The sequence below is a fragment of the Thunnus thynnus genome, chromosome 8 (genome assembly GCF_963924715.1).
Source record: "Thunnus thynnus chromosome 8, fThuThy2.1, whole genome shotgun sequence".
Classification (NCBI taxonomy): Eukaryota; Metazoa; Chordata; class Actinopteri; order Scombriformes; family Scombridae; genus Thunnus; species Thunnus thynnus.
Window position 1 is genome coordinate 13,164,675 of NC_089524.1, and position 11,527 is coordinate 13,176,201.

An 11,527-nucleotide genomic window follows, 5' to 3' on the forward strand; every position below is an offset into this window, starting at 1 on the left:
AAGAAAGAAAAAGGCAACAGGTCCCAAAGTGAGGGGGAACATACGGATACTGATGCTGTGAGGGTGGAAACTAGGTAAAAGGTCAGTGTGATGGAAGTGAGTGAACGGAGAATCACCCTTTCAATTGTAAATACCAGCTGTTTTTAGTTCCAGATCAAAACAAATCCCCCACCTCATGACATCAACACAGACAAGCTGTATTCAAGAGATACCTTTGACTTACTTTTCTGTTCTGCCAAATGTACCCAACAGCCTCCCTAAGAGGCGCCAGTCTTACAAAAAAAAGTAGAATCACAGTTTAAAACAAATGATACAAGTACATCTGCTCAAAGTAAAATTAATGAACATTTATAAAATATTATTGGTTAATTGTCTCCTTCAGTTAAAATCTAAGAAAACATGTAAAAACACTTTAATAACACTGAATTAGACAAACATTTGATGAGATTCAGTTAAACAAAAATGTCCAACTATTTTTATGTACGCTATATTAAATGTTTAAATTCTGAAAAACAACGCACAATTAAAGTTGTTTAAAGGAATAGTTTGAATAATTTGGAAATAAACTTATTTTAACAGCTAGTTGATACCACTCTTGTTTCTTTGCGTTAAATATAAAGCTACCACCAACATCCAGTTAGCTTAGCTTAGCATAAAGACTTGAAACAGGGGGAAATAGCTAGCCTGGCTTTGCGGGTGGTTAAGCACCAGTCCAGGAAGTTTTTGGGTCAGAGATATAACATGAATTAGTTTGCTTTAGAGGTGTTGAAAGGTGGACTTTTTTGTCTTTTGCACAGAGCCAGGCTTGCTGTTTCCACAGCGTAGCACAGTCTTTGTGCTAAGCTATGCTATCCGGCTGCTGGTGGTAGATCACTTTACAAATTCAAAAACCATGTTGTATGCGTAAAGATCTCAAATCAAGTTTCATACTAGAACTGCATTTCCAGAAATTAAAGTTGTGAAAACTACTATGAATAATTCTGAATCATGTCTGCACCAACATCAACATGAACAAACAAACAAATCCTAAAAAGAAAATGGGATTAGCCTTCGTAATGTGGGATTATGTGGATGGACACAACACATCGGACAAGCAGAAACTGCTTTTAACCACATAAAGTCTTGTGAACACCTCTGAGTGAAACCGTTTTTAGTGATAAATTAATGCATTATTTCAGATTTAAAAACTAAACCACCTTGTTGAAACATCATCGTTTATAAATATTATAAATCATTATAAACATCTCTGCTGTAATGTCTCCTTAAATTAAACTGTATTTCTAACTTTAGGTTTTCTGTTAATGGTTTTGTTTTATTTGTTTCTGCCAAGTCCTTGTATTTGTTATTTGGGGTTACTGATAATTACAGCATCAATACTCAAGGTTAAAGATCAGAATATATGTTAAAAATAATTCCTCATCCAGTTGGAGCACTTTTGGATGTTTTCCTAACTCTGGGTTCAGTTTCCCGGTGTGTCAGGTCGCCCTCCAGCTGTGCATGTCTGATCACAAACAGAGTCCGGAGAGGCTGATGCAACATACCAGACACGTGACAACACTTTCACCTTTCACACACTAACCCACTGGTGCCTAAAAACACAGTCTACCCGCCTCTCTGTGGAAGCTCATGTACTGTACATGTGCTGTTCTGATGGGACATGTTACAGTGTCCTTGTGGTTTATAGACAAACAAGGAATGTTTCAGGATGTGTTAAAAGATGAAAACTGTCTTGACTGACAAGAGTGCATGTGTGATGTGTTGAGATGTACTTCTGTATTGTAATCTGCAGATAAACACAGTTATATTCTGATGTTTGGAGACCATTTTATCACTTTATCAGATAGTGTATCTGTCAGTCGGTGTCATCTGCCTCTCTGATGATGGAATATATGTGTGAAAGACCTTTTTGCTAATTTATTTGTTTATTTTCATGTTATCATTGTCATTTAAAAGACAAACAAACATGCAGAAAGATTATTTAAATCAGCATCTACAATTGAACTTCGCCTTAGTCACACGTACAATTCAAACAGCTAATTTGCATGATTAAGTCAAATTTTAAGTATGTAAAGGGAAGTTTTAAAACAAAAGTGACAGTTTAAATGTTTTTTTTGGTGATGTAACAAACTTACAGACAGACGACAGAAATTTAATCACTAGCTTTTTTGATAACTGATTAATTGCTTTGTCATTTTTTAAGAATAAATGTCCAAATTCTCTGATTCCAACTTTTCAAATGTGAATATTTCCTTCTACGACAGTAAACTGAAATCTTTGGGTTGTGAACTTTTGGTTGGGACAAAACAAGACATTTGAAGACGTCACCTTGGGTTGTGGGGAACACTGATCAACATTGTTCACCATTTTCAAGACAGTTCATAGACCAAAAGACTAATCGATTAATCTAAGAAGTAATCCACAGATTAATCAATAATAAAAATAAAGGTTAGTTGCAGCCGTAGAGCAAACTAAACTACAAACATTTTGTTTCGACCTTTTAAGTTGCTGAAGACAGATGTGTTGGTCGAGCATCACTTTACATCTGCATGAATTGATTTTTGGCTTCTTGTGGGCAGCTCAACAATCTGTAAACACAACTTACTTACATATTATCACTGCATACAGGAAACAGCTTATTTCTTGTATATTATAGTAGACATTAAGCTACTTTTGCATTTAGAGTCATATTTTTGACTCCTTTTTGCTCTGTTTTGTTCTCCACCAACTCCTTTAAAGACATCTGGCTCTTAAGGTGTTAAATTAACCAGTTTGTCTGTCAGTGGTTGGATGGTGGCCAGGTAGTATTCAGTTGGTTTATCAGAGCTTTTTCACTGAAAACAGCTGCTTGTTGTTACTGAAAACGAGGTTGATGAGAAAGGTTAGAGTGAACCAAAACAGTAAAGTTGCAGGTTGTAAAACCAAAAGAAAGAGCCAGAAAACACTAAAACACTCTGTAGAGCTGAAGGGAAAACAGAGTCTGATGGAAACTCTGTGTTCGTTACAAGTGACACATCGTCATTTGATTCATTTTCAATAAAAAATGTTTTGGTTATAGCAGTTTTAGGCCATATTCTTTTATATGAACACTAACTCAATGGACCCCAAACAAAATGAAACAATTGCTGGTGCTGTTGTTTGCACTTTGAATTAATATCCGATACTCTGCAGCTTTCGTCTCATTTGTTCATGTTGCTGATCCCTCTGGCTCTCACAAGAGTGGGGTAATCGAGTCAAGTCGGTTTTTATTTATATATATATACACAGGGGGCTTTACAATCCTCTATCCTTAGTCCCTCGATTTGAATAAAGACCCCCCCCCCAAAACCCTGGTGTGACTGGTGAAGACTTTTACTGCCTTGAAATGTCAATTCAACATGGAAAACATGCAATGCGGTTGTTGTTCAAGAGGTTTAAATTGTGAAAATGAGCTACTAGATGATATGTGAGAGACACAAAAATGGACTTTGCAATGTTTCCTTTTCAAAAATGGTGATAAATAATTATTTGCACTTCAGTGTCGTGTTTTGAAACGAGAAAAGACAAACAAAAACTGAAACTGAAAAGAAAAACTTGAAGTGACATGAAGTCACAAAGTCATGAATATGAGTCTCGGTGATGATCCCACCTTAACACACCATTACACTGGACTCTGATCCCAGTAAATAATATTTCATTTAACTAGCAATATGTATGTTCTGTGATTTATTGTTTATCAGACACAGTTTAACTTGAGAATCTTATCTTATATCTTATATTGCAGCACTGATCAACACATTAAAGTGATGACTGATTATCAGATAAACTGCTGGGAGTGCCAGTAAAATAACTGGTTTCATAACATCCTGACCCGAGATACAGTTTCAAAGATTTTGTGATAACCACCATCACAAATGTAAATCAGGCTGATTTTTATACAAACACTCAGATCTTCTGGTGTCTCTACATCCTGGTTGTGTCCACTGTTGAGCAGCTCTCTGCATCATAATCACACATTTAATCCGACTTACAGGAAACAGCTGTTATTGTAACGTGGCCAAAGCAATGGACATGTTAAACTGCAGCGTCCAAGCACAACTTCATCTACAAGTCGAACATTGTGTCCTGATACAGCTGAGTAAGGATGTAAATCTGCCTCGTCCAGCTGTTTCTCGATGGAGCTGCAGGCGAAATGCTCCACCTCACATCAGCTGAGTGTAGGAGGTTCGAGGAAACGTGCAGAAAGGCAGCGTGCAGCACAGATACGTGCACTGAATCACCGGCTGCAGTGAGCTGCCGTGTTTCCAGTGCAGTTTCATTATTTCACAAGAAAGTTCCCCTGATACCACTAGTGTGTTGTTTGTAGTCACACCTCAATAGCATGAAAATTATTTACAGGTGAAAGCAGGTCAAAGTCCTGAAGATATATTAGTAATGCAAACAGATGAAATATGGTTCATATTTCAAATAACTGTCGATGTTTGTTTGGTTAGTTTTATCTTAGTGTACTTTGTGCAAAACATCATGCAAATATTGATCTTCTTTTGCTTTCATTTGGAGCTATTACATTTGTTTTCTTTTTATAAATGAAACTAGTGTCTCCGCCTGCCCTTGACTTTAGTTTGGTTGACTTTTAGTTAGTTTGTATACTGAATCAGAGGTTGAGAATTCAAATTCAAAAAGCTTTACTGGCATGAAAACTTCAAGAACAATGTTGCCAAAGCATCAAAGTACAATTTGTCCAAATATTTAAACAGTGCAAAATAACAATCTGAACATTTACACAACATTAAGATTGATATACTCTCATAAAACTGCCTCTACAATATTGTAAAGGTCTGTTCTAAGATAATTGGTATGGGGAATAGTTTCCCAACCGACCACATCCTGTCCTCTGACTTCATTTTAATTCCCTCAGGCCGTCGTTTTACAGCGCCACTCCTGAAGACAAATCATCTCTCAAAATCTTTCATTCCTTCTGCCGTCAGGCTGTTAAACCTTGATAGCAGTATGTGGAATGAACAATATTTCTATACTCGTGGAGTTTTATTGTCTTAACTAATCATTCTGGGGCCCGTTATTGCTGGGATTAGGATTTTACTTATATATTATGTATCTATTTATTGTTCATCTATTTACATGTCTGTCAGTACCTGTGTACTGACTGTCTCTAGCATAGATCTGTCTGTTATTTGTTTGTTTGTTTTTTTGTTTTCTTATGCATGGTCTGGGTACACTCCCAAACTGAATTGCCCTTTTGGGATAAATAAAGTTGTCTGAGTCTGAGTCTGAGTCTGAATAGGCCACTTTATTAGGAACATTGGGGTCGTAGTGGGTGGTGGTGGTGGTGTACTTGAGTGCTTTATATTGAATAGTGTTGCTATTATGTCGTCCATTCCATTAACATACATGAGGAGGGCAAAATATTAGAAACACCATTCAATATAACGCACCCCAGCACACCACTACTACCCACTACGACCTCAATAATGAGCATAAAGTAGAATTATCACCTTTCTGACAACGTCAACAAAAACTGAAAATGTATAAGCTTCGTAAAAGTAGAATCTATGGCAAAGCTGTTGTATTGGATTACATTAGATTGCACAGATGTTCCTAATAAAGTGGCTTGTGAGTGTATATTAGTGATATATATACAGTATATGTTATGCATGTATGTTGCGCATTTTGCTTAAAAGTGACTTAAACTATTAATAGCTTATCTAAATAGCTGCAGATTATTTTTGTCGATTGGTCAATTATATTGAATAATCCTTTTAACTTTACATAAGATTAAAGGTTTAAAGGGGGAATTTACAAGTCTGTTTCTTTACCTACATGATGTATAATCTGTAAAATAGTTCTTAAAAATGCTTTTCTGATAGAATATCATACAGAAAGCCACAGTGTGCCAAAGTGTACTGTGGGTGTGTGTGTGTTTCACTGTTTGGCATCTGTACCTCATCAGTACACCACGTGCCTTGTGTCTGGCTGTGTGCATGCATGTGTGTGATTGTGTGGATTTTGTTGTCAGGAATGAGTCAGGAATGAGTGCGTAAAAAGCCCAGAGGGTTGAACTTTCCCCTACTTCTCACAGTGGCTCCTCGATCTGTAAATGGTCTCCAGCATTCCTGATTCATACTGAAGACACACGGCAACACGGCTCCACTTCACCCACTGAGATGAACAATTATATTTAAGAATCAGTGATTTACTTGTTCAGGTCAAAGCTACAATATCTGATAATTGTACATAATTGCACCATTTTGTCATTTTATTTCCAATGAATCTGGGCTTTTTTGCATCTACACAAAGAATTTTACAAAATTAGAAAAGGTAAAAGAAATCTTTTTAGCTGGGGGTCATATTTATTTGGCTTAACGTACCAAATAAATTTGAAATATGGGAAACACTGACTATAATAGTCATCTACATTGTGTTGGAGATGTAAAAATTGGATTTTTAGGGGAGAGAAATGCAAGCTGAAGTTGGATGCACTCTGAATTATAGCCTGTATTAATGCAAACTGAATATAAACAGTTGAAGACTGTGAGATGTGGTTGAAAGCTCTGAAATCAAGCAAGTAGACTCATTTTAATTTAAGTAGTAAACATTTGGGGCATAAAATTAAGTTATTTTACTTCACCAACAAAAACTATAAAACATTTACTGTAAGAAAAATCAAGATGCAGACTTATAAAATCTTTACTATTATTATTTTTAAAAATTTTGGTTGGAAAACTCGGTTTGAGCTTTGAAAACAAAACTGCATCCATTTCCCATCTGTCTGGAGTATCAGCCAGTGGTTAACCAGTAATTAAGACCTTTCATTGCATCACGGTCCAAGTCCTGCAAAGGGTGACCACTATGAAAGACTTTCCACGCCCCCAACTCCCTCCTCCATCCCCAGCTCCAAGCTCCACCAGCCAATCAGAGGAGCCCTCTGCTGCAGCACTGAGCTATAAAAACCTCACAGCGTCTCTTCAGCAGCACACACCAGACAGAGAGACACATCAGAACCAGCATATCAGAAGAGACCAGAGACACAAAGATGAAGACGCCTCAGCTTCTCATCCTCCTGCTGACCATGTTGGTGCACACAGCAGCAGCTTTCCCCACAGACAGAAGAGGCAGAGACAAGCACGCCTCCTGGGACGACGTCAACGTGGTGGCTCACGGCCTCCTGCAGCTGGGCCAGGGTCTGAAGGAGCACGTGGACAAGACCAAGATCCAGATGAGAGACGTCAACGCCAAACTGAAAGCCTTCAACGACACGGTGGCCGAAGTGGAGAGAAAGCAGCGGGAGCAAGATGAATCCCTGAAGACCAGAGGTGAAGAGGTTGAGGAGAGGGAGATGATGGGCGCACAGCTTGCTGAAGAGGTGAAGGTGAAGGTGGAGGAGGTGAAGAAGCAGAGTGAGGACATCCACTCCAGGATGGACAGACTGGAGGAGAAGGTGGACAAAGTGCTTACAGAGCCGGCAGTGGACAGCAACTACAGCGATAACACAGGAGTCCCATTTATCCAGGTGAGAAGAAAATACTGATTTCATTCTGTTATTTCAACTTACAGAAACTAGAAAAACTGAAAACATACAGATGTGTAAATCTTCTTAAAAAATCATCACCATGGAGTCCACATCCATCAGAGTTCATTAAAAGTTTTAAATCAATCTGCACACACAAACAATTTTACAGTATCTGCATCTGTTTCCCATCTTTACGTGTAGATCAATGTATCATTTCAAACAAAGCTGTTCCAGTGACATTAAGATGCTGTGAAGCTGATGAGATTGTTTTTTTTTCTTCTTGTTTCCAGAGGATCGTGGCGGCTCAGAACAGACGCATCGACCAGCTGGTGGAGAAAATCCAGCAGCAACAAGACAAACTGGACAAGCAGAGTCTTCACCTGCAAGCACTGCAGAGCAAGGTGAGTTACATCACATCGACACATCGACACGTACTGTATCTCTAGACTTTTCAGAGAGGAAATTAGTTTCTATTCAGAGACAGACGTGATAGATTTTTTAATTTCCTGTTCTGCGGTTCCTTCAGGTTGCACAGAAGAGAGTAAAATCACACAGACGGAGAGATGAAGAGACGGTGCTGAGAGGAGAAGCAGAGCAGAGCGACGCCCAATCAGGTAAGAAAATAAACTGTTTGAAGCTGAAATTAATCATAGAAGTGATGGAGATAAGTCGCCATTGAAAAGACTGACAAGTTTCACCTTTTGAGTGCTGAAAACTTAAACAATCACTCAGTATGTAACCTTTACCCTAATTTCTTCCGGCCATTCCTCCACAAGAACTGATGCATACAAACAGAAACAACTCACCTCGTGTCAATTCATACAGCTGTTAACATAAAATATAGTGAGGTGAGGCACAAACTCAAATAAAAGGTCAGCTTTACATGAGTTATTAACAGTGACGTAAGGACAAAGAGGTTCACCTTTACTCCTGAATTTATAATAAGTGACTTGCTGGCAGAGCTGCTCACAGACCGTCCAAAGGTCACGGAAAATGAGGACAATGACTTTTTACACCACACGTACTGTATGTTTCTAGGATACTGCTAGCTCAGCATTTTTTATGCTTTAAACTCAAGGTATTAAAAAAACACTGCAGCAACTGTGACAAGACTCATCAACAAATTTGACAAATTTTACAGCTGTACTGAACTGACAGTTGAGTCGCAGTAAAGCTGAAATGACCCTCAATCGTCTGATTTGCTGAATCATCTAATCAGAGTTTTCCGGTTTTCTCAGGTTTGGCCAGAGACTGCCATGATCTGTTTGTACGTGGGCAGCGAGCCAGCGGTGTCTACACAGTCCAGCCCGAGAACTCCCAACCTTTCAGTGTCCTCTGTGATATGACTTCAGGTGAGTCAACTAGAAACCTGCCTCCAGTCCTGTGCTCTCAGAAACACACCCATCTAAAGACATCTGAGACAGTTTATATTTGTTTATATAATAACAATTGTGAGTTATTATTTCAGTCAACGGGAATCATACGTTACTCAAAACAGCAGTAAAAAACCCTGTAAAGCATCTATTAACTGCGAAGAAGACGTTTTAAATCAGAAAAATGATCATCAACATTACATGAGCTCAAAAATTTAGCTCTCGGTTTACACAAAAGTTTTCCAACACGACAAGTCAAGACTTGAAGAATATTTTGTAACAACCTGCTTCAAGCTCAACTTTTCTCTCCTCTTTCTACAGAAGGTGGATGGACGGTCATCCAGAAACGTCTCGATGGATCCCAGAGCTTCAACCAGCTTTGGGAGAGCTATAAGAAAGGCTTTGGCAGCTTGAGTGGTGAGTTGAAGTTTAACTTAAAAAGTTAATTAAAAATCTACATCATTAAAACTCAGCCACAAAAACTAATCTCCACCTTTCTCGTTCATCAGGTGAGTTCTGGTTGGGCTTGGAGAACATCCACTCTCTCTCCAAACAAGGCCAGTACCTCCTGCAGGTGGAGCTCTCTGATTGGGCGGGGCGGGAGCAGGTGGCTCATTACAGAGTTACCGTCGATGGTGAAGAGGAGAAGTTCGCTATCCACCTGGAAAATGATTCTTCATCTGGAGCTCAGGAGGAAATCATCACGACCGGAGCCTCCGGTGTTCCTTTCTCCACAGCTGACAGAGACAACGACCTCTCTGCAGACGTTAACTGTGCTGAGCTGCTCTCAGGTATGTTTGCATCTTTGAAATCTTTGTTAAAGGGTCAGTTCACCCAAATCCTCAACAAAACTGTCTGGATACTAATGAAGTTCAGAGAGAAAGTATAATTCTTTTGCTGTGAATCTTATTCTCCTTTCCTGTTGAGGAAAAATTAAAAACTAAAAGTTTATCCTCTTTCGTTGCAGGAGGTTGGTGGTTCAGCAGCTGCGGAGGATCAAACCTCAACGGCAAGTATCCCAGAAGGCCGAGCCAGCTCAGGAGGCAGAAGCCCAGAAGACAAGGGATGTTTTGGACGACCACAAACGGACAAAATGTCTCTCTGAAGACCGTACTTCTGAAGATCGCACCTGTCTCCATAAAAAAATAAGCTGATCAATCTGAACAGCAAAAGGACCAAAGTCTGTAAAAAGCAGAGAAAACATGAAAGTTTGTAACTTAAATGTTTGAACTACAGGACTTGAAGCATCAAGCTACTGAGCTGAAACAGTAATGATCTGTCCTGGATCATCAGATATTTCTACGCTATGTGTTTGTTATAATAACTTAAGTCATATTGACAGTAACATGATTCCCTTTATAAGGGTTTTACTTATTAATCTTATTTTATACAACTTGCTGTGTGTCTCTTTTAACTGTGTCTACTTTAATAATGTACAGTTTGTTATTTTCAACATTTACACTCTTTAAATATTTTATATTTCGGTTATATGAACTGGATGAAAATAAAGTTTTTAAAGGTTTAACAAAGTCTCTTTGTTCCTGCTTTGTATAAACACACCGACGCTCCAGCGGAGACTCGCAGCCCTATGATAAAATAAAACCCATGAAGAAGAAGAAACAGAACAGATTTTACACTTTTTACAATTTTAATAATTATATGTGGACAAAGAATGAAGCATGTAGGGATGTTGAACATTATGAGTTTTCAGTTAATGATCCAGCTGCTCCACAGTGACACATACTGTCAGTTTAAATTCATAACGAGTCCCCATCAAATCAAAATAAACCACACGGTTGGTTCAATACTTGGTTTTACACTGACTGAATTATGAGATATTAGATAATCTGGTTGGTATTTATTGGTGCTGTATGCAATTATGACACTGTGGTTTATTGGTTTACTGAAGACTAATTTCTCTTACAGGACAAAATAGTTTTGATTTAAAGCAAATCATCTCCTGCAACATGCTGCATTCAAACTTACAAACATTATTAACAATTCAAATCTTACATCCTTCATCACTGGTGCTGAATAAATCAATTAAATGTCATTTTGGTGCTTGTTGCATTTTGATTAGTATGTTTATGGGGTTGTATGATTCACACAGGACATTTATAATCAAAATGATTTTTAATCAATAGCTTCCAGCTCTCCTTTTGTGCACATTCTGTAATTTGGTTTAACGTCCCTTCAGTTTAATTTTGCTGATCATCATTTCTTTAGCGCTGCTGCTCCCTGCTGATGAAATGATGAAACAGACAGACGCTGAGTTCAATGAAGAAATGTCAGCCAGCTTGTGGGAGCCTCACTGGCTGGATAAAAAGACACTCAAACACTTTACATACGTTAAAAGGATTGTAAATCATTTGGCTGTTTAGGTTAGGTTATATTCCAATAATTCAAACAAATGTTATTTCAGTTTATTACAACTAAAACTTAAAAGACTTGATGTAGATAATCTATTATCATTGTAACTGTGAGATGCATTTTGTACTCATTTTTTAGCAACATAACAGGGAAACTCTGAGGCTCATTACCAACATTATAAACTGTATATTGATCGTATTATTTGGCAACACTGTTCAGTCTGTAAGTAACTCTAAGACCAGTTAAAATTACAAACTCACTATGAACAGGGTGAAACTCT

The 11,527-nt window shown here is 38.1% G+C and overlaps 1 protein-coding gene across 1 annotated transcript; it reads left to right on the forward strand.

The window, feature by feature from the left end:
* The first annotated feature begins 6,958 nt into the window (after positions 1–6,958).
* LOC137187598 (angiopoietin-related protein 4-like) lies at positions 6,959–10,375 on the forward strand. The gene is made up of 7 exons (XM_067596613.1): positions 6,959–7,504; positions 7,795–7,905; positions 8,031–8,118; positions 8,743–8,856; positions 9,199–9,294; positions 9,387–9,668; positions 9,845–10,375. The coding sequence occupies exons 1-7, from the start codon at positions 7,028–7,030 to the stop codon at positions 10,024–10,026; spliced, it is 1,350 nt and encodes a 449-aa protein (XP_067452714.1). The 5' UTR covers positions 6,959–7,027; the 3' UTR covers positions 10,027–10,375.
* Positions 10,376–11,527: the final 1,152 nt, after the last annotated feature.

Excerpts from the sequence above, each read along its gene's own strand:
- LOC137187598 (XM_067596613.1), top strand. The coding sequence starts at position 7,028 with ATGAAGACGCCTCAGCTTCTCATCCTCCTGCTGACCATGTTGGTGCAC. Across the intron at positions 7,906-8,030 it reads TGCAAGCACTGCAGAGCAAG|GTTGCACAGAAGAGAGTAAA; the intron begins GTGAGTTACATC and ends CGGTTCCTTCAG. Across the intron at positions 9,295-9,386 it reads AGGCTTTGGCAGCTTGAGTG|GTGAGTTCTGGTTGGGCTTG; the intron begins GTGAGTTGAAGT and ends CTCGTTCATCAG.